Raw genomic sequence first — 24306 nt, 5'->3', positions numbered from 1 at the left:
ACAGTAATTCTACTGCAAGAAACCCCCAAAAACCCACTTTCCAGGCGCACATTAAGATAGCATAATAGTATAATTTTAGGTTTTACATAAGAGAATAATTTTCTTTAATATCTTCAATTAAAATTTACGACATTATATCACTCAAAACAACGAACTTTTTTTAACATTCCACGAGTTTCCTCCATACAGGCTTTGAAATACTTCTGTAATCTTATCAAATGTGGTATTTAATGTGTATGCCCGCACTAATTCTGCTGAACAAATAATGGTTCTACACACCAATAGTACCACCGTCAAGTCATCAACCATACTATCTTCATTCATCAGTCAATATTTTTTGTATCACATATGGTACATTTTTGGGATATATATAACAAATATAAAAAATGTCAAAAAAAACCTGTAAAACATTGGAGTACTTTTCATCATGGATGACTGAGGAAGAAGAAGGAAATTTAAAGAATAATGAAAAAAATTATAGGATGCAAGGCCACGCTAGATTACCAGTACCAAAACAAAAAGACATTGTACATCAAGTCAGTCCCCTTCCGTATCCAATGTGAACTCAGCTTCAAGAACCGTTTCCTTGTCCAAATGGATGCATCTAATGCAAAACTTCCAATGATGAAAAACTTTACAGCATTTACATCTGATTTTAATCTTGACACATACTGTGTGATGATACCTATACAAATCATAAGGCAGTTTCATTCTTGAATGGTGCCATCAGAGCAGCTCCAATTTCCAAATGGCATTTGTCCACATTATTAAGGGAAAATCTAACTGTTACATTCTCTGAACCTCTTCATAGATAGAATTGAAGAGGGCAGTGGAAATATACCTCTCACCAGAACTAGGAAAAATAACCTTCAAATATGCAAAATAAGAGGGGAAGGAAGAGTCAGCATTATGAACATGAGAAGTGAGAACAATTTATCATGTAATGTAGTAAAATAAAACATCTAAATGCATGCATTATGTACACACTTCTGCTCCAAATTTCCACCCTAGCTATTAGCTAATTCTGAGGCAACATCACTGTCAAGTTTGCCTAAGCCCTTATTTGTGACTCTTTGTACCTTGCCATCATTTGCCACTTCTGTGAAGGGAAGCACAGAAACTCTTCACTTAAAACAAAAACATATTTAACTTGCTTCAGCCAGGGAACCTTTATCCTTGTTTTTTATTAACAACATAGACATAGCAGCATCGTGACTCTACGGATATATTGCTCATAAGAGATTCATATTGCAAGAAGCCATAATGATCTTACCAAGATACCAAGAAGATAAGATTACCAAGATGATGATTTGAGAGCAAAAAGAACTATTGAGTACTTCAACATTCTACCACTCAAGTTAAACTAAATACAAGCACTAAAAGTACACGGGGAATATACAGAGAAATATATATATATATCTATGCACAACTCCTGTTTGTTACTAGAAAAATTCACAGAACTTCATTTTATTCCATCAATATTGTCGTTAAAAGTAACCTGTCTATTACAGGCACATAAATTGCACAGGTGACAACCATCGAAAACCACATAAAAGAAAGGCAAACTATTTTAAGAAATTAACTAACCGCTATAAGTTTTCCAGAGTTTTCGGGTCGTCTTGCTAAAGTTATGGCAGCAGCTGCTGCAGCTCCAGATGAAATCCCAACCTAGACAAAAATTTGAAAAAACATTATATAACCTATTCTAAAAATAAAAACCAAGTAACTTTGTAGCTTAGGTTGACATTTCAGTGCCCAGAAAAAACAAAACTAAAGATGAAGAAGGTCAAACCAATAACTAAATTGAATTTCGGATGTACAATATATACCAAATAAAAATAAATGCAGACGACCTACATCAGATTATATGCAAATCAAATAAGTTTACAGTGCCAAGATTTTGTAAAACTTAGCCCATAATCGGCATTAAAATATGAAACACAGAACAAATTATATAATCAATTTAAATTATAACTAACCAGTAATCCTTCTTCTAGTGCTAATCTCCTAGCCATTTCAATAGCTTCAACATTGGTAACCTGTAATTTCATGTGTCAAGATGATTTATTTTGCAAAATAATCCATACACGTTAACAATGAAGATAATAATAGCAATTTAACACTAACTGCACAGAAAATAAAAACACCCCCAGAGCAATAACTAAATAACTTAAACAAATGAAAATCAAACAAGTAGAAAATCAAACGAAGTAGAAAATCAAACGAGTATATTCCCAAACAAATTCATCTGACCAGAAATAAAATGATAAGTTTATAACAGAAGGGGATAAATTTTTCTGTTTACCTTGACGACTTCATCAAGCAGTTTGACATCCAAAATGCTTGGTATGAAACCTGCAATAAACTCCCCAATACAGTTAACAACTGATAAGAAAATCTGTTTCAGCCATGCAGGTGAAAGCAAGAAAAAGCAAAAGCATCATTCATAAATTTCGTAAGAGATTCATACCTGGATTGTCTCCTGAGATTATACTTCTGTCTGCAGGTTCCACCCCAACCACCTAATTAAACAATATGTGGCACAATTTAATTCTAGGTAAACAACAGTGGAACAGATAAGGCCTCACTTGCACTTTAAATGTAGAAGCATACAGCAATAGTTGTGCATGAGATGTCCACTAAATTCAGGTATGTCGCACAATTCACATCTTACTAGAAAATGATAGTCAATCTATGGTTTAATCGAATGTATGCAAGACGAACCACTAGCCATACTAATAATCTATGCTTTCTATTTGGATCCGTTTTCTTCTTTCCTCTCGCCCCCACCCCAGGGTCCCAACACAGAAATACAAAAACATGGAACTAAGTTCGGAGAGAACTAAATATGAGAAATATATCATCACTCTAGTGTGCAGGTTATGAAATTTGAATTCACTACCTAATATAGTGAAACTCAGTGCCAAAAACCAATAAGTATCTCATTCAATTTGAAATAACAAAATGCAATTCAAAGGAATTATCAAACCTTTATTTTTTTGTTCATGATTTTCAGATAACGTCCAGTGCCTGTAACAGTGCCGCCAGTTCCAATAGCAGCAACCAATGCATCAACATTACCCATGGTATCCTCCCATATCTCTGGCCCTGTAGTTTCGAAGTGGATCTGTAATTTGTGCATATAAATCTTAATAACATGTAGCTTAATTTATTTTGTAACTTCTATCTACACACTCACACCATAATATTCAAACCGCCGTGATTAAAAAGGTGAAGGTCTTATATGAGATGGATTAAGACTTAACCTTTGTATTATTCCTGTTATCAAACTGTCCGAACATGTAAGCATTGGGTGTGGCGTAGACAATTTCTTCAGCTTTGTCAACAGCCCCTTTCAGCCCCTTCTCTGCATTAGTCAAAACAACCTCTGCACCAAATGCGCGTAAAAGGATTCTTCTCTCAATATTAACAGAAGCAGGCATAGTGACTATCAATCTATACCCCTTAGTTGCTGCAACAAACGCAAGGCCAAGTCCTGTATTTCCAGTTGTTGGTTCAACTAAAACAGTCTACACAAATACAAAATCAGGAAATTAATGAAAATCCAAGATTCAAAACCATAGCATTGAACAAATGATTAAATCATATATACTAGAAATTTTTAGACACCCCAAAAATCTTCACAACATACCTTCCCCGGAGAAATTGCTCCATTCTCTTCGGCATCAGATAACATGCTATAGCCAATTCTGACATTTTGAACAATAATATATGTTAGCATGTGATGCATCTCTAGTGTGAGGGTCAAACTCAAAAAGCATATTGCAAAGTGCAATGCTTCAGCCAGAAGAATAACAGCCTTCACTTAAATCAAAGATTCAAAATGCAAACTAAATGGAAAAATTAGTACAATGCAATGTGGAGAAATTTCTTAAGAGACGAGTCATACTTGATCATTTAACATACGATAGTACCAATAATTTACATAACTAAAACATTCATAACATATGATAGAACCCGTAAATTCAAGAAAACGAAATGTATATTATTGATTGTAAAAGGTTGAGCACAGAGCTCTACAGTGGTGGAAACAGTAAAGAAAAAAACAAACCAGAGTTCAAGAACTCCTAATTCAGAGCATAACTGCTCCTAACCAGAGAATTTCTTCTCCTGGCTAATTTTATAACAACTTTCTAAATGCCTTCATAACCCCCACTCCCTCCTACTTATAACAGAATTTTCCGAAAAATCAGGAAATAACGACGCAATCCTTATTCTCTATTCAACCCATCTATTGGGCCAAGGCCCAACACTAAGTATCCTATCAACATACATTCTAATGAACATACTCAATTCATTCCTTTTAATTGCTTCTTCCAAAAGAATTATTCCTATTTAGCATGATTTTAAAAATCAAGTATCTTTGATTAGCATAAATAATGTCATTATTTTCACCTAACTAACTATTCAAATAGATAATTGTAGTGCACTTATAAGGAGTGTTGAAAAGAAAATTACCTGTCCTTGACACTTCGGCAAGGCTCCATGGACTCAAGTTTTGCAGCAACGGTTGCTACACATCCTTCTGTAACTTTATTCAGATATACCATAGGTGTATTACCAATCAACTGCATTAATTTGTAACAACCATTCAAATGTATTTTTTTCAAAAAATGTACTACATGATAATTTAAAGTAGCACAAACATGAAGCAATTAAAATTGGCACACAATTACAATAGTGTGTGCATATTAGAAATAAGGAATTTACGAAATGAACGAAATGGAACTAGAAAGTGATTGATTAGTTACCTGAGTGACATCTTCGGCAATGTTAACGGCGTCAAGTCCTTGTCGGGTGGCAGAGTAGAGTGAGGGAGTGGAAGCTGCAGTGGATAGAGTGGCGGTGGTGGCAAGGTTTCGCCGGAAACGGAGGTAGGATTTAATGGTAGGGTGGAATTGAGTAGTGAAAGGACGCGAACGAGGAAGAGTTGTAGGAGATGATAAGCATGAAGATGATAGCTCCATTATCGTTGTTGGAGGGAGGGACTTATTAAATTGTTATGAGATTTAACATGGGTTTTACTATTTATATTCTTCCATTATCTATTTGATTTTCTTTTATTTTATTTTATTTCACGTAAGGAATTTGGGCCCCTTTTACACTTGCTAATTGCTAAAAGAATTGCTTTTAACACCATTTTTTTCTCTTAGACCCTCCTTTTATGGTCAAAATACGTTCATTTTTTATTGTTGTATAATGATATTTTATAAGAGTTTTGAGGGGATTTAAACTATGTCCTTAAAATTATATGGTCATGATCTTTTTTTGTTATAGGTGTTATTAAATTAGTAATTATATTAATTTTTTTCTAAGTTTAAATTTGAAATATCCTTCTGACAACTCATTCAACGTCTTTTAACTGAGCTATCTACGTTGGACAATCAATATCCTATTATTCATGGACAATTTTTATTATTATTACTATTAGACATCACTTATGTGTCCCTTTAATTATATAAATAAGTCTATACTTTTAATAAACAGTTATTTCATGAATAAACAATGGTAAAATTGTAAATAAAACAATTTAATTGAAGGTTAAAATTAAAAGAAAAATGATACACCAAAACTTGATATTTAGGTAGAGATTATGGTGATGTAAAAATTGAGTTTCTGCTAGGTGAATGAAATGTAACATGGATGCTTCCTTTTCTCAGCAACATAGAAAACTGGTATTGGCTTCTGTTTTAGACACAAGGATGGTTACTTAGTTCAGGTAGGTACATAAAATTTGATTAATCTTTTGCATGTTTAGAGTGGGAAGCTTGTGGACTCTTTTTAGCATTAAAATGAAGTGTGGACAAAATCCTTAAACCAAAGACAAATGTCTCTGAGTTTGGGAACATTATTCACGACCGTAGGACCATTTTACTTTCTCATTCAAACTATTAAGTTATTTGTCTATGTATTGCTGAGGTTATTTCTAATGATATGCAAGGAGTTTATTCTCTTAAAAAACAATTGAGTTTCTGAAAATCAAATTATAGAAGTATAGCAATTGACTTTCTGATAATCAAATATGAACTAAAGTGAAATGCATGATGGTGGGTAATGGTTTCAGCTACAGATGGCTGGAAGGTAGAATATATATCTCATTTTGAGTGTTAACTGAGACTAGACATCTTCATGGAAACTCTCAATAATTAAACAGTACATCTATCTACACACATACACATAAAAACATAACTACAATAGACAGTGTCAGTGTTACATACTTTCATCAAGAATCCTAAGGGAAATATAACTAAAAAATGAAGCATAAAAGGTTTCTTCAAATTAACCAAAAAACAAATTTTAAGATAAGAATAGACTGTCCAACTACTATAGACCATCGAACTAACATGTTTGTTCAAATAAAGAACAAAATAAATTTTCATTGTATATTATACTTATACCCCCAATTTCAACCAATAGTAGAATCATATTTCCAAAATTCTCTTTCCTATATATCATGAGTCCTCAAGTATGAACGTTACAGTGTCACTTTCACTATCAAAATCACAACTATATTATATATAAAAACCTTCTTGCATTTCTAAAGACAAAACACCTAATGTACCATATCACTAAAAATCATCTGCTGCAGGTATTGATTTATGCCCCATATCTTTATTATTATTACCATAAAGGGACCTAAAAAATCTCCTAGACCTGTTTGTTTTCAATTTGATGAAAGGAACCTTACGTGAAACAGCTTGCCAAATCATTTGAACAGCATCATTTTCCTTAGAAGGGAACTTAAACTCAAAGAAATTTTCAACCTCTTTCAATCTATTCCACATTCTTGTCCACTCATCTTTCCCAATACTCCTAATGAAGTTTATCAGAAACTTCTTTTTAAGAGCATCCCTTGTCCTAACAAACACACAGAACTCTGAGTAGTCAAGTACATCCTCATATGGAAGCTCAATTTGATCACTGATTATTACAGGAACACAGTGACTCGCTATGGCATCGAACAAGCGGTTCGACGATGGCGTGTCGCCAGCTATGTTGAGGCAAAATTTGGAAGAATGCATTCCATCTGTTGCTTTTCTTATACCGCCTTTTTGAACACTCCCAAATGAAAAGTGTACATCTTTTTCATCTTTCAGAAGATAAAATAGTTCTTGCCTAGCATGTCCTCCCTGTGCATAAGAAAAACTCAAGTTGAGCACAATTCTTTTTTTTTTTCTGAGCTAAAAGTAAATTACATTGAAAATTTTCATACATGGTGTAAAAACTTTATAGCATTTTAACCTCTTATTAAGTTGCAAGACAAAAAACTTCATTTTCTAGTGAAGTTAGTAACATCACAAGTATTAACTCTTAGTTGTGCTTGCTACATCAAATAGTTGTGCATAATTATGCAACTAACATGACTAAACCATCATTTTACCTAACAAAGCTTATGGCTGCGGTGGATCTTAGTAATGAGTGTTGCTTCAAAACAAAATGCATATAAATAAAATTCAATGACTATGGTACCTTAGAGAAAGGGAAGCATGTTGTTGGTGCATTAAACTTAGTTAAGCAAAAATATGATGGTACATGAATTCATGACAACTATGGTGCAGGGTTGCACTAGCTCATATTTTTTATTCTAATCAAAATTCAAACAAGTTAGAAAGACCATGAGATCCAATGACTTCCTTTATTAACTCTCAAACTATTAGTGCCTTGGATAACCTTGAGGGAGCAACAACAGACACTTAGGGTATGTTTGGATTGATAATAGAAGGTAAAATGAAGTAAAAATGAATGGAAAAAAATAACATCCATTTTTTAAATCTAACTTACCTATTTCATTCTGTTCCACTTCATTCCACCCTATATCATTAATGCAAACATACCATTGGATAAACTTCTCCAGAAGTGCTTATGGAAAAAGAAATATTAAACTAATCTTGTTGCAATAAATGTATTTCAGATAGGATGAATTTAGTTTTTGCATTTCAATTCAATGGAGATGCAAGTTAAAAGCTAATCCCAATTGAGCCTGAGGATTTATTTAGATTAACTTATTTGAGTTTATCTACTGACATAAGTATATGTGCGACAGTTTGGGAGAGCTTATTGAAACAACTTATAGCATAGTCAAAAGTCATTTTGTACTTATTTCTATAAGATCTCCAAAATAGATTATGAAAACAACTTAAGTTTATATGAAAAGAGATTGACTTTATTTTATATTTTGTTACAGAATTACATAAACACTCATGTGATAAGTATTAATGTTACAAGAGCTTAACTAAAGACAGTGTTATCTAACTTAAGAATTTCAATGAGAAATATAAAGACTTAAAATCTAAAGAAACAAGAAAAGCAACACATAAATAAAAACAGAAAGAGAAACATACATCTTTTCTGTAAATAGCTCCTTGAAAGTAAAGCAAAGTTTTTCTGGTATCAAAGGTAGATTGATCATCAACATAAGAAGCAACAACATGCTTATAAGGTGCAATGACATCTTTGTCAACATTAGCTATATTAGGAGGATACCTCCCAAAATCAGACAATATAAAAGTTGCAGGAGACAATTTCATTCTAGCATCCAACATACTATTAGGATGATGAGCCATTATCAAATGATCCCTACCACCTGACCTTTTCCATTCCTTTTGATTCATCAAATACCTGACCAGCTTCTCTTGTAACACCTTGTTTTTACTCCTCTTTTCATGTGGACCTGTTCTGGAGTATCTGTTATAACTCAAAGATGAGAAAAAAGGAACAAATATAACATCAGCTTCGCTTGAGTTTTGAACTCTGGTTACTGTTCTACCATTGTTGGGGTAAAATTCTGGTAGTGTTGAAGCTAGAATATCTAATGTAAGCCAATATTCAATACTATGTTGTAGATTCAATCCACCAGGGTAATGTGGTATCTTTGTTTTCATATCAGGCCAAACTTGTTTTCCATTATCATCGCCTTTCCAATCCAATAATCCGAAATGAAACTCGGAGGGTAAATCATACATGAAAATCTTCAAAAGAACGTTGGTGTTGTTGTTTTCACGTGAGGTGGTGGTGTCGGTGATGCATTTTACAATGTTATCAGGTGTTTGTGTTTGGTTGTTGAAGGAGGATTGTACGTTTTGGGTGTTTACAAGGATGGCTCTGTTATTGAAGGAGGATTCAGAGTTTTGTGATTGGGAATATGAATCGTCGAAGGTGGAGAGAAGCTGTGAAAAGGTGTCGGGTGTGGAATCGGAGCGAGTGGAACGGAGAACAAAGAGCCATGACATGAGGAATAATAACGTTGTTGTTGAGAAGAAGAAACATAAGGATTTTCTTGAAACAACTTTGATGGCAGAAGCATTTCTCTCTGCCATTGCATCCCACCGATCAGATATATCACAATCACTTTCTTCTATTAATTAATTTGCTATATCAAACACATATACTATGCTGGATATTAATAAATTAGAAAAACAAAATGGATGCATGAAGAAATTAAATGACGGTGTAACTTATTAGGGGATTATTGGATTGTGTATGGAGTACTTTCTTTGTTAATGGTGTGTGTGTGTGTGTGTGTCTGTGACAGTGTTGTTGGATGGGAATTGGAAACGAAGAAGAAAGAAGCGTGAGAATAGGGTCTAACTGTGGAAGCGTTCTATAATCTCATACTTTACAACTCTCATTATTATTATTATTATTATTATTTTTCTTATAAGGTATTATAAACTCACCTAATTAGTTATAATTAAAATATTCTGAATTTAATACCACATAATATAATAATATTAACATTTATTAATTCAGCTATATTTACTTAAATTGATATTTTTTTTTTAAGAGTTTAAAGGTGCAATTTTCATAAAAAAAAGCTATTTGATTAAATTATAATTTTATTTTTCTATTTTTATCAATTCACAGAATAAGGCTTTAAAGTCTAATATATTTTAAATAGTGTGTCATATTATAGTAGAATGATTAAACTCACATAACTGTAGTCAAATTATTAAAAAATTAATTTTTAACTTTAAATTTTCTTTTAATTAAATGAATGACATATAAATAATTAACGCAATTGATTTTCCTGTATCATGAAATTATATGTCATATCATTTAAAATATGTCAATTTTTTTTTAGTTTAAAAATTTTAAAAATAAATTAAAATTGTCGACTTTTAAAATAAAATAAAATCATAAAATTAATAAATTATTAAAATTAAAAAACTAAAATTAGAATTAAATTTAATAAATTTTTTATTTTTATTTTTTGACTCGATTAGGCCGAGTTATTTTGAAGTGTGGAATTATGTGCTAAGATTTCGTCCGTCCTATGTGAGGACAAGATTATCCGGGGAAGGCACGATGCACCAAATTACAATGTCTTTTTGGGACTGAATGCTCTCCAGTCACTCACTGTTTAATTGCCCTATTGAGATCCGACTCTATAAATTTCAAATTTAATTTCTTTTAACTTTTTTTAAATTAAAATCTATTTGAGATGTATGATCGAACGGCTACATCATTGTCTGCGCAAATGTGTAGTCACTAGTCAGTAACTATAGAAAATCCATTTCCCTCTTGCGGTCCAGTAAATAAAAAAATCAAGCATGTTGGTTTCGTCATCAATTTGAAATTTCAATTTGAATTCTACATTTTTTTATCTCCAGAGTTCTTTCTAGGCATTGAATAGACTTTGGATCTGTAGAATGTAGAAATTAGATAATGGGAGGCACAACAATATGTGCCGACCCACATTCATATTATGTAATATGGTCGAGTTTCATTTTTTATGGTATTCTAAAAAATTCTTAATTTTGATATTTAATTAGTGTACAAAAGATGAATTTGGTATATCCTTTGTTTGATCTTAGTATTATCAGATTAACTTTTAGACCCTAATAAGTTTCTTAATCACATCAAATCAAATCCAATGAATTGGATGTTCATTTAAAATATGATTAAATAAAGACGAAACGTCAAACGATAATTTTTAAATATTTTAAAAAAAATTAAAATAAACATAAAATAACTCATAACAAATTGCATACTATTTTCATTTTTACAAATTATAAGTTACAAAGTGATTTAATTGATAATCTTTTTAGGAAGAGTGAGTAAATAATAACATAAAATAATCATTTGTCTTTAAAGTAATTTGGAATATGACATATAAGATAACCAAAACTAAGTAGTTTTTTTACTTTGTCAATGTTTTATCCTCATTTTTTTGTCTTTCTTTTATTGACTTAATTGCAGTTTTGTTCTATTTATTTTAGCTAAATCACGAAAATAGTTCCTTCATTTTATTTATCATCTGTTTTGGTCCTCAAACAAAATTTTGGTAAAAAATTTGACGAAGTGTCATTTTTTTGCGGTTAGTTAAGTCATATCATACCTCAAAATCTCGTGGTGTAACAATTGTACATGAAATCTATGATCATAAATAATGTTGTATGACTTAAAATTATCAATTATGGATTAAGATTTTATTTGAGGACTAAAAATATAGATATTTTGGTGATTCAGCTAAAATAAATAGACGAAAATTGTAATTAAGCCTGTTTTATTTCTTGAGACCATATCGTACCCAATCTATTATTTACATACCAACACAGATTTGTGGGATCAATCGAGTCATATATATCCTTAATATTTAATATGTTCAAGTTGATAAATATGTATTTTAATTATATAAAAAAAACATTTCAATTAAAAAATTTGAACTAAAATTTATATTTGAATTCATCAATTTAGATGTCAAAAATACTCAAATTTGCAGCTTTTGATAGCATATAGAGAACAAACTCTCTTTAATAGCTGCTAAGAGTAAACAAATGGGTTGAGTGTGTAAGGCCAACCATCTAAGTTATTATCATAAACCAATTGAGATTTTGAACTCTATCACCATCAAGTTTGATCTATCTCACTTAACCAACTAAAAAAAGAAGTAGTGATGAGATAGATGGATTGGCCTTTCAGGTCAATTCAAACAAATTATTTCTTTTAGTTATTATTTGTATTTACTAAGTTATTTTTTTCACCATCAGAAGCATATTTTTCTCACTATGACCGAACAAATGAGTATTGTTTGTGACTTTGTGGGATAATGGTTGAATTACGTTTAATTCCAGTAGATTAATTTAAATAAAAAAATTGTTTTAAGTGGACCAACTTATCTAATAATTAATACTTAAACAACTTTATTATTATTGACGGGTTAACCAACTAATCTGCTAACCCATCAATGAAATGTACATGCCAAAACGGGGGCATTGTACCAATTTTTTTTTTCCACCTCTAATTGGTCACCAACCATATATTTTTCAAAAAATAACTATTGTTTCATTCTTTACGGTAATTATTAGTGAAAACATATTACACATACATTCAAAAACCACTGTCATAATTATTAAACAATATGATGATGTATGTGTAAAATATTTTTTAAAAATTATTAGTATATTTTAATTTGATAATCATTTCATTATTTTAATTTTTCCTATTTACTCGTGAAAGTACAATTTTTTTCTTTATAACTTTAAATTTTTTAACTTCTCATTTTTTCACCATCCTTTTGAAATATTTAAAAGTGTCAAAATTTTCAAAATAGCAATTTCCAAAATTTATGAAATTTTCAAAATAGAAATTTTTTGAAACTTTTCATATTTGAAAACTTTCAAAATAGAAAAATGTCAAACTTTCCATAATTAAAAACTTTTGAAAATTTTCAAATTTTAAAAATATAATCTTTATTTTAAAAATTTCCAAATTTAGATCGTTTCAAAACTTTTCAAATTTGGAAACTTTCTAGATTTTTGAAATATAATCCTTATTTTAAAAATTTAAAATTTCCAAAAATATTAATTTTGAAATTTATTATAATAGTTAAAATAATAAAATTATATTTTTATGTGTTTTAAAGAGTGACATATTTAAATGTAAAAGTGTATGATATAATCCTCTAATCGACGGGATCTTCTATTCTCACTATCACACATTTCTAAAATAAACTTTCAAGAATACGTGTAGCAATGTGCAACAGTTCTTAATTGTTTAAAAAATGCTTTTATTGATCGTGAGGCGTTCCCATGTTTAAGGAGACTGTGAACCCATAAAAGTTCACTAGTTCCCATGGCCATGAGGCGATGCATAGATAGTTTAAATTCATAGTATTATGTGCTTTTCTAGCACATGGTCAATGTATCAATCCCAATATCTCATTTTCATATGAGATGCAATTATTTCAGACTTCAAAATTCAACAAAGTTGTGAAACTAATAAATGCGTTGTAGATCTAATGTTTCCAAGATTCTTAACGAAAACAAAAATGCTATCAGTTTCTTAAACAGCTAAGACCGTGAAATGCAATGTTGAAGCACCCAAATGAAAAGAATCAGAACTGGAACTGCATCTCAGGAGCATATCCAAGGGCTTCTAGGTGAGCAGCCATTGCCTTGTTCATTGGTGGTGGCCCACATCTCAATATCTGAAAATCCTCACCAACATGTCTCTAATCAATTATCTTCCATTTTACATATAAGCGGAAAATAACAGAAAAACAATTACCTTAACATCTTGTGCTGGAGGAGGGCAATGAGTTTCAATCATCTCCTTTGATACAAATCCGACACCACCATTCCATTCTTCCGGAGGCTAAACAGATTAAATAACAAAATCAATTAACAAACTCCACTTTATACTAACGATAACTAGTTACAAGCTCTAACATTAACAATAAGTTCTGATAAACAACTTAATTAAACGTCAATAACATAAACATCTATCATGAAGGGCTTACAAAAAATAAGTTGAAAATAGCTTATAGGCATATTATAAGTTGTTTTGATAAACTCCTCCAAACATTCTTGCAAGTGTTTAAGCCAATAAATAAACTCAAATAAGTCAGTCCAAACAGGGCCTAAGACTATAACAAAATCAAGAAACACTAAGTAACCTAATAACTCAATTAGTTAACAATATGTTATAAAGATATTACAAGATAATCTATAGGCATCAACACTAAGTAACCTAAGAGGTGAGATGCCTCCAGAAAGCATAATAATCATGGAAAAAAGTGTTCAGTTTGGAATGCATATAGCTTGATGTAATTAGATGCATCGGACAAGCTGTAATACAATATCAAAGACCAAACTTTATTGCAATCTTATTCATTGTGAAAGCCTTTGAAAAATAGGGTACCATGAACTTGTAATTCACTTGATTAAGACCACTATAAAAAAACAAACAGTGATGCATTCAGCAGTTAAATGGAGTTTTGTCCTTGTTAATAATCATAAAATTTCTACAATAATTAATGGAAAAAAAAATTCACTTGTAGCTAGAATTCTTTAATCAAGGTTGATTGAAACTTTGTTATTTGATGATATCAAGAAAAAATTTGTATATGGCGACTCAACAAACAAACCTAAAGCAGCAAATAATAAAGATGAGATAAAACAATAATTCTATATGCCATAGCAACTAACCTGATTTAACACATAGTATATTTTGAATTGATCCGGATAGTTGGTAGCAAGACCATCAAGTTCTTCCTGCACATGAGTATAAGTAAATTTCCATTAGGCATTGGTCAGTGAGAGGAAATTGAGAGCATTACATAATGAAACAAACTAATGATAACAAATATGATTTTTTTTTTACAGAAAGTAATAAGTATAACAAATATGATAAAGATGATGATAGTATATATTGCCTCTACAAGGAAACACTTTTCAAATTTTGAAGATTAAATTTCAACATCTGCTATCAATTTGAGGGCAGTAATGCGATATTTTCTCTAAACAGTGGTGTACAATATCTTAGAACTCATAGCTGGCACTAAGCAATGGATCAACCTGAACGGAGGATCAAGTACTGAAATTCTTTAGCAAAGAATATCATATGTTAAGTGAAAGGATAAAGGATATCATTACCTTCAAAAGAATGTCCTCAGATGTAACATTGGCATAGATAAGATGCACCTTGGTTTTGTCATTTGGATTTTCTAATATTGCTCTAGCAACCTTGATTGACAAACAAATTAACAACATTTAGAACTATGAGAAAGAATTTCCTACTTAGTGATGAACAAAAGAACAGCAATGTCTTAATAACATACTTGGAACATTGGAGTGATTCCAGACCCTCCAGCAAGCATCCCAAATGCTCTAACCTCACCCGGTTGGTACTTGAAACGTCCCTGAAAGCAGTTATATCTTAAATCCCAACTATCCAAATAACAAGTCTTTAAATTGGTATAAAACAGTTTATTTCTAGGTCGAAAAAGGAAAAATTAATAATTTTACCTTTGGTCCTTTTACAGCAAGAAAGTCACCAACACGCATCTCGCGGAAATGGTGTGACATCCTTCCTTGTGGGTACATCTAATAAAGACATTTTTAAAGAGAACAGAGAGTTAAGGGACAATATGAAGAATAATAAATGCATATAAGTTAGACAAAAAGAATTAGAATATAAAACTAATCATTTCAGTATGCACCTTGATAACTAGTTCAAAGTGTCCAACATCAGAATCCAAAGTTGTAGGAGTATATGGTTTGGTAACATCATCACCTTGACCATCTTTACCCCTGTTTGAAAAGTAGCTTGTTCATAATACGAAACGAAAACATTGGTAAAGAATTTAGAGAAAGAATAACTCCCACAATACTTACTACTATAATTCAACATTTGCAATAGATATTCTCAGCCAAAAATAAGAGAATGTGATGAGCAGATGCTAAATGAAACAGAAGTATATGCTGATATAATTACGTTGACATGAAAAATAGACACAAGAAACAGGATCAGGCAACAGAACCTGCAACTTATGTGTTGTCCAATTGGAAGACCCAAAACAGAAGTAGGTGTTGGGAGTGCAAAAGTGAACTTTGCAACATTATGGCTTAGCTGTGCTCGCTTGACAAGTTTGAACTCCTTGAACTCCTCTGGGTGCAAGCAAGCTATAAGCACATGGATGATGTGAGTGAATGCTTAAACTAAATACAAAAACAATCAAATTCGGCAAAATACGTACAAGAAATACAAACACCAAAGTTTGAGTGCGATGAGTTTCACTTTACATTATCTCAGGCTTCACTTTAGTTTCATTATCAAATATTTAGTTAAGGTCTTTTGCTTTCACTTGTGAAAATAAGGTTCCATTAGTGAAAACGTTCATTGTCAAGAACCGATGCACCTTGTGGCTTGTGCAGAGGAAATGATGGTAAAAGATTTGTTTTTAGTATTACAATGGAAGTACCACATTAATAAGCCTCAAAATACCGTTGTCAACTCTACTCTATAACGCATAACTTATTCAGCCATTTTTAAAAATAATTGGTGCACTCCTTGCCACGTAGATCTGCTAATATACCCTAAGACTCTCAGAAACTATGAAACCTAACCAATATAAAACTATTTTTTAAACAGAAATAGAAAATCAAGAGAAATCAGTATATGGAATAAACCAAAACCAACAAGCAGAGCAAGGTTTTCTAGTAACAAGAAAGAAACTGAAAATTTTCAAGCTGGTTCCAAAATGTTAATATCCAAGAATTTCAAGTGAGGAAAAACATCGAAATCCAATAATAATAAAATAAAAACCAAAGGGTCATCATCAAGCATACTTATGACATAAAACACGCAAAGTAGAGAAAAACAAATAATCAAAAGTAGTGACTAGAGCCAATATCTATTAGTGCAAAAGTCTAATAAAATCATTTGGATGAGCTACTAATTAATCAAAAACACAAAAGCCAACTGAACAAAGAGTATAAAAGCATGCACCAACCAAGTGCATAAACAGAAATTCAAGCTCAGGAGTTCACATATTTAGCCATTCAATTAAAAATAAAATTCAAGATACTACGTAAACACAACAAGCATTCTCCATACATCATCTATAAGGAAGGACTGTTCTTCATAACATTAGCAATACTATGCTGACTATAAAAACATGCAATAACCATTAACAATAAAACTGGATAACAACTAACTTTATGAACAATACTGAGAATCAAAACATCTTAGGAAAAACAAATTAAAAAAAAAAACATCTTTTACATCTGATTTTCATAAACAATCAACAAAACAATGTTGGGTCTTTTTTCAATTGTATAACAAAGAGAAAATAGACCCAAAATTCGAAATCCCTATAAAATTAAAAGTCAATTGCCCCATATGAATAAATAAAAGCAGAAGCAAAGAAATTGAAATGGGAAAAAGATGAAACCTTTGGACTTCTTAGAAGAAAAGAGATAGACAGCACCAACCCCAATGGCTACAACAGCGACGACGACACCCACAAGTATCTGATTTTCAGGGGTCTGCAAAAAATCCATGGTTTTCAAAAATGGGTTTGATGGGAATGAAGGAAGTGGAAAATATAAGAGAATGGGTCCGGGGTTAGGTGAAGAGAGTGAGCTATTGGCTATTAAAAGAAGAATTGGAAGAAAATTGCAGTCACTGTGAGAGAGGGATCTGGTGCAACTACCAACTTTTGGTGCCTAATCAATTCACCAATTCATCAATTTTCAATACATTTTCTGCTTAAATATCAATTTTTTTAAGTTAAATAAAATTTCAAAATTTAGTTTCTAATTTATATAAAAGATTCATAATTTTTAGTCTATTAAAATATTTACAAATAATTTTAGTTTTTATTGCAACAAAATATGTTTAGTTTAGTTGTATTTTAAGTCATGTTTAGACTATTAACTTTTGTTGTAAATATATTTGAAAATACATATAAAAAATTGTTAACATTCTATCATATACTAAAACTGTTTGTAAAATAGTTTTGTTGAAACTAAATTTTTTTTATGAGAGTTGTTTTTTAACATTTCTTTATACAAATATTTTTTAAGGGAAAAATGTATATGTTATATTATTATAAACTTATCATTTCTATGCTTAATATATTAAAATGAAACTCTTATAAATTAATTAATTTTGAAGTTTCTATAATATAATATGCAGTTTTTTTTGGATAATTTCTTCCTAATCCCATACAATTATATTAAATATTTACTGTAACATAACTTCTAATAATTATATAAAATGAAAATCATATATTACAACAACAATCCATTTTTGTAACCAAATATTAGAAAGCAAATTTGATTTAAATTATTCAAACCACATCAACTCATGATATGTTTACTTTTTACGTGAATGTATTTAAATATAAGGTAATACAAAATTAATGATCCTATGTAAATAAAACAGACAGACGCTTAAATTTTAAGTTATGTTTTCTATGTGATTTGATGTTAATTTAAAAATGAAAAATATCAATAAATGTCTTAAAGATACTTGTCGATACAAAAAAATAATATTAAAAATTGTATAATTTAAACTTTAAAATTGTAAAAATTAATTTTTTTAATTAAAACTTATTTTTTATTTTTAATGAATATCTTCATAATATTCCTTCTTATACTTTAAAAATAACTATTTATGTTTTATGTTATTAAATCGATATCAATCAATTTAAAATCTCATTTTCAAGAAGTTATTTATTTATTTTACAACATTTTCAAGAAGTGATATTAATCGTCCATAATTTGAGTAATGTTGTTATTTACTACATCATATATGATCTATCAAAAGTAGTATAACGCACATCATACACATTTTTCTTGACAATTTTTAGAGATGACATTAATTTATTTAAACAACTTTAAAGATTAAATTAAGTGATAGAAAAGAACTGATATGATAGACTTTCAATTTTGAGAATCAGTTTATTAAGTTTAAGATTTAAATTATCACATTCTATCATTTAAGCACTAAATTGATAATTTATTCGTTTTCTTTTAATATTGTCCATTTGTCCCAATTTCTTTGCCTGTTGATGGTTGCATTTCCTTCTCGAAAATGAGCTACAAATTTGTCCTGTGGTCAAAGTTGAAATTTGGTGTTTATATACACGTTCAGGCGCACTTACCATGGAACATGCAGGAAAGTTTTTATGGTATACCCCATTTCTATACCTATATCCGTAATTTTATAAAAATGTCAATTATATCTTTAATCTCTTTTATTATTTTATTAATTCAATTTTTTTTTTTTATTATCATTTTATCTTTTCCGAAACTAAAAAACAGATTTTTAGTAGGTAAAGATTTTTCGGTAATTTCTGAAATTTTTTTTTGAAGAATTCCGATATACACCTTGTTTCTGGAAACATTCTTCAAGTTTTCCGGTACATAAAGTTTTTATCAGAAAACTTTAAAAAATATTTTCTGTAGAAAAATGAAAAAATTGTATAGTCGAAAAACTTCAATGAAAAGACTTCCATTATAGAAAATATTTTTTCTATTCTATGAAAGATTTTCGGCACACACTAATTTATTTTTTGTCTATGCCATAAATAATAATTAATACCATAAATAATAATATTAATTAATATATTATATCATAAATAATTAATAATTAATACACTATAAATACACCATTAAATAATTAATAATTAGTACACCATAAATTGTCGTTTTCTACTTGTCGGACGAATCATTTCCGTAGCTTCCATAGACAATGAAGATTCAAAATCACCTATTCTTTCTACGGTTTATCCATCTCTACCTCTAGCCCTACTCACTAAAAAAAATTAGTTAAAATCAAATAAATTAAATAAATTAAATAAATTTTAATATAATAAAAAATTAAAATTAATTTAAAAAATATTTTTTTAAAAAATCAAACAACTACCGAAAAACTTGTGGATGAAGTTTTTCGAGAGCATGTCACGTTGAAGTTTGCCGAAAAAGTTAAAATAAGTTTTCCGGTAGTTCTAGAAAATTTCAAAAAAAAATCTAAAAATGATGTTCTATACCGAAAAACTTTTTTTAAATTTTCCGCAATGAAAATTATGTATCAAAAACTTAAAAAAAATAATCTAATTTTTTTTTGTTTTTGACACTTCTGTTTTAAAAATGTTGAAATGAAAAAAAAAAAAAAACTTTTTATTCAACATTCAGGTGCCATCAAGTATAAACACTTAAAAACCGTTCTATCAAGATTTTGGAAGACATATTTTTTCTTTATTTAACAATTGAATAGATAAAATTGTCGGTTAAATTAATTTTTAAAAATTGTAAATTAATAAATAAATATTTGAAATTGTTAAATATCAATGAAAATATTTGTTTAATAGATATTTTGACATAACACTATAATTAAATATGCGGTTTATCAAATTAATATCACACCATTATCACATTTTAAATAACAAATTTATCAAAAAATAATAATAATTCATTTCAACGACGAATTTGTGAATAATTTTAATTATATATAAATTAATTATTAAAAAATTAGTTTAATAAATATTTAAATTTTATAAAAAATTAATCCTTATTTAAATAATATTGATATGAAATAAACGCAGATGTCTACTTATTTAATTAATATATCACATCACATTTTATGAAAATAAATTTAAGTATAAATTATTTTATTTCATCTTTTATAATTTAAAAATATATTTATTATTATATAAAATTTAATAATTAATTTAACTAACGCTTATAATTTTAATGAATTTTGTATTCATTTATTAGGAAATATATTGTATTTACTCTTATTTAATTATTAAAAATTATAATATTAAAATCTAGACCATAGTATATATAGTAATCACTTGCGAGTTGCGACTACCAGGAATCTAAATTCATGAAGAAGAAAAAAACCTAAACAATGCCAATTGCAAAAGCTGATTGTAGAGCAAACCATTTGCACATTTTGTATTGGTGTATTTTTTTGGGTTATTACTATAAACTAAAAATTATTTTATTTTTTTTTTAAATTAGTTATTTTTAAATTAGTTAATGTTATTATTCTTAAATATACATTTCATTTATTTTAAAATTATTTAATGTATATATAGTTGAACATAAAATTTTAATTCCAGTTAAGGCAAATTTTTTCCATATAATAATAATAACTGGAGGGGGTATTATCAGTAGTATCCGAAATACTGACAAAAAGCTGGAAAAGAAAACCATGTGCCGTCCACCACTTTGTCAAAACTGGTTTTTTGGTTATGCACGTTAACTTGCTATTAGCTCATTTTCCAATTACAACTAAATGTATTTATTAATATTTTTAAATATAATTTTAATTTATTTTAAAATATAAAAATTTAATCATAAATTCATTTATCTAAAGAGACAATTTAGTTATATTTTTATATAAAATAAACATATTAAGTTATGAATTTAATGAATATGCAATTTTAATATAAAATAATTTTAACTGAAATTCAATTGAAGTTATTAACTTTGAAATAGATGAATCTTTTTATTGAATATCAATATAAAATAATTTTACAGTAACATTGAATATTTAATTTTCTCTTAAGTTATTAACTACACTATTAATATTTCTTAATAAAATTGAAATATGTAATGTATGTTCAATTTCATAAAAATCATAAAATATCCACATAGTTCTAATAGCAATAATTAGATATATGCAGAGAGTATTCGCCAACTTGTTTTATTTCATTTCTCCTAAAATTAATGTCTCCTAATTACCCAAGTAGAACTTTCAACTACAAAATGCCCATGTATGCTCCAAACTATGTGCAAATTTATTTTCTCTGCCTAATAGCACAGTGCTATGGTCTGCATTTGAAATTATGTTAATTTCAGCCTTTGGAGCCTTCAACTTGAAGTTACTAATGCACTCCATTGGGAGAATTTGATCTCTATCACCTTGTATAACATTTATTTTAACTCCACTTTTTGTCAAAATTTTCAAGTAACTATCAATGAATTTTGCTCCCCCACATATTACATTATGCATGGAACTCCAAGCAGATTGATGTGTATGTCTAGTCATGTCAGTGATAAAGAAATGAAGATCCCTGAAAAATGTACAACAAACATGTGGTGTCTTTTGCATCATTGTATTTCAATAAAGATAAATGATATTTTAATGTAGTTTAAATATGTGGTTGGCATGTATTAAAACTCATAAACCATCCACTTAATATAATTAGCTATAGATTTGAACGTGATTAACTATATTTTCAAGTGTTTAAAATGAAATTGAACACTTGAAAATTATGATTAAGTATGTTCAAATTTATGATTAATTACATTTATCGAATGTTTAATGAATTTCATCATCTAATATATTCATTAACCATATACATAACGTAACTAACTACATATTTAAACTTTCTTAATCAACCATTTTGTGGTTAATTTTTTGCGTCAAAATAACACAACTCATGGATAAATTGTTATTACCTCTTGCGAGTAATGAATTTTAGAATCTTTTCCCATATTCTGTGATTTCTGCAATAGATAAGGCAAATAGTTCGACCCAAATGCTCATACCATGACATAAATGAAGAACCAGCTGATAACATTGGCCACAATTTCTTTCCAGCAAACTTTTCAAGTGCATTTAAACAAGCATCCTTTTCCTCAGAAGAAGAGTATGGCTGCCACCAAAACCATAAGGAGAAAGAATGGAGAGAATTAGGTGATATTAACATGGATTATGTGTGTGTTTGATTTCACAGTGGAAAAACAATCATAACTGGTTTTATTTTTATTAAATACAATTTTAACAAGTTAAAATATTTAATTAGTATCCGTTAAATTTCCCTTCAAAATTTGAGTTTAACTAAGTGATACAAAAAGTAACTTACTATTATTTTGCTTTGAAAAATGAACACTAAGTTATGCATCAAACTTGTTGCCAGAGTAAGCACATCTAAACATAAATTACTTACTTTAAACCCAATTTAAGTAAACCGGTTTTAAAAAATCTATAAACTACAATTGACAAATTCTCACCCCAAACATACACTAGAAATATAAAACACTTATTTTGACAGCAGAATGCAAGTGCCAAAAAATTATGTAACACAAATTTTCAATTTGGTTCATGGCAGTCCAATTCCTAAAACTAGAATGCAACATCCAATTTGAGTCTAAGGTACTTACAGGTGCAACAAGGGTGATTGATTTTACACACTTGGAGTACTTTGCAGCCAAAGCCAATGCAATTACACAACCCATAGAGTGTGCAACAAGATGAAAAGTACCTAACTGCAATGTTTGAACCACAGATTTCTCAATCATTTCCACATGATCCTTCAATGTGTACAAACAATCTCTTGGCTTTGGACTCTTTCCAAATCCCAACAAGTCTATGGCAATCAATCTGTAGTTATGATTTACATTTTCAGAGAAACATGGAAACACTGTCTGAGTCCAAAATGATGAAGAACACATAAATCCATGCAAGAATATCACATTCTCATAAGTGTCTCCTTTGCAGTTTTCACCACTTGCTGTAAAACATAAATTGAACCACAATATCAGCTACACATAAGAATTCATTAGTGTCTGTTTGGATAAAAAACTTAATCAAGGGTTTATAGTATAAACACTTATGTATAAGCTATTCTTATAACAAAAACAAAAATAAAGTCAAATTATCAATCTTGCTGTCAATCCAATCATGCACTGAATAAACTAAAATACCAATTTACATACCCATTAAAGGTTCTTTAACAACAAAATGAAGTTTATAGTCACCACCATTCACATTCACCCATGAAAGACAAGACTCACACCCACAATCAGACCAACTATTCACTTTCCTACCACCACATTTTCCATTGGAATCTTCCCTTTTTCTCCCAAATTGAAGCAAACCCATTTCTCTAAAAAAGCTCTTCCTCTGATACAAACTATCTGAAAGACCATCATCTTCATCATTCATCAACTTCTTCTTCTTCTTCTTCTTCTTCTGTGTATCTCCTTTAGAGCAACAACAAGGGGATGCCACCCCTTCAATGCGCCCATCAAGGTACCTATAGATAACGCAGAAAACAGCATCAAGAAAATCAAAGATGAGGAAAACAAGGTAACATATGAATGAGTTGAGCACTGTAACACAATAGGTCGTCCATTTTTTGAGTGAGGAGGAAAGTGCTAATAGGGACATGGAAAGAAAATGAGTGTTGGTGTTGGGATGAAACAAGATTCTAATTAGTTTTCACTAATCAACAACATGTTTTACAAAAGAGAATATTATTGAAAGAGAAAGAATGGAGAGTGAAGAAGTGGAATTGCGTTTGGGGATAGAGAGAATATATGAAATGGTGATTGAGGATGAGACACGTATTAGTACAACATTTATTCATCACAAATACCTAACCAATGGTAGTTGTTGTTTCTTTTTGTTTTGCGCCGTTTCTTCTTACTACTATATTGTCCTTTTAAATACAACTTTTATTAAGATATCAGTGCATTATTGATATTATAAATATATAATAAAAAATATTGTATTATAAATATTAAAATAATATTAATT

The 24306-nt window shown here is 29.6% G+C and overlaps 4 protein-coding genes across 4 annotated transcripts; all 4 read right to left on the bottom strand.

Annotated features, from left to right (window-relative positions):
- Positions 1–298: 298 nt before the first annotated feature.
- On the bottom strand, positions 299–5032 carry LOC101506497 (S-sulfo-L-cysteine synthase (O-acetyl-L-serine-dependent), chloroplastic). Its single transcript, XM_004493190.4, has 10 exons — positions 4773–5032; positions 4480–4589; positions 3653–3710; positions 3267–3530; positions 2990–3127; positions 2471–2522; positions 2306–2355; positions 1980–2039; positions 1588–1668; positions 299–867 (listed from the first exon to the last, which is right to left on the bottom strand). Exons 1-10 carry the CDS (start codon positions 4986–4988, stop codon positions 787–789), a joined length of 1110 nt encoding a protein of 369 aa, XP_004493247.1. The 5' UTR covers positions 4989–5032; the 3' UTR covers positions 299–786.
- Positions 5033–6193: 1161 nt separating this feature from the next.
- LOC101506167 (probable arabinosyltransferase ARAD1) lies at positions 6194–9628 on the bottom strand. Its single transcript, XM_004493189.4, has 2 exons — positions 8364–9628; positions 6194–7151 (listed from the first exon to the last, which is right to left on the bottom strand). Exons 1-2 carry the CDS (start codon positions 9336–9338, stop codon positions 6591–6593), a joined length of 1536 nt encoding a protein of 511 aa, XP_004493246.1. The 5' UTR covers positions 9339–9628; the 3' UTR covers positions 6194–6590.
- A 3539-nt stretch (positions 9629–13167) lies between these two features.
- On the bottom strand, positions 13168–17492 carry LOC101505846 (NADH--cytochrome b5 reductase 1). Its single transcript, XM_004493188.3, has 9 exons — positions 17198–17492; positions 15785–15926; positions 15464–15554; positions 15270–15347; positions 15083–15163; positions 14898–14987; positions 14451–14516; positions 13531–13617; positions 13168–13450 (listed from the first exon to the last, which is right to left on the bottom strand). Exons 1-9 carry the CDS (start codon positions 17304–17306, stop codon positions 13358–13360), a joined length of 837 nt encoding a protein of 278 aa, XP_004493245.1. The 5' UTR covers positions 17307–17492; the 3' UTR covers positions 13168–13357.
- A 3957-nt stretch (positions 17493–21449) lies between these two features.
- On the bottom strand, positions 21450–24100 carry LOC101505510 (probable lysophospholipase BODYGUARD 4). The gene is made up of 4 exons (XM_004493187.4): positions 23484–24100; positions 22929–23278; positions 22224–22420; positions 21450–21835 (listed from the first exon to the last, which is right to left on the bottom strand). The coding sequence occupies exons 1-4, from the start codon at positions 23935–23937 to the stop codon at positions 21517–21519; spliced, it is 1320 nt and encodes a 439-aa protein (XP_004493244.1). The 5' UTR covers positions 23938–24100; the 3' UTR covers positions 21450–21516.
- Between the last annotated feature and the right edge of the window lie 206 nt (positions 24101–24306).

The sequence above is a fragment of the Cicer arietinum genome, chromosome 3, assembly GCF_000331145.2.
Source record: "Cicer arietinum cultivar CDC Frontier isolate Library 1 chromosome 3, Cicar.CDCFrontier_v2.0, whole genome shotgun sequence".
Taxonomy (NCBI): domain Eukaryota; kingdom Viridiplantae; phylum Streptophyta; class Magnoliopsida; order Fabales; family Fabaceae; genus Cicer; species Cicer arietinum.
The sequence above is the reverse complement of the archived record's forward strand: the minus strand, read 5'-3'. Positions and strand labels throughout refer to the sequence as shown.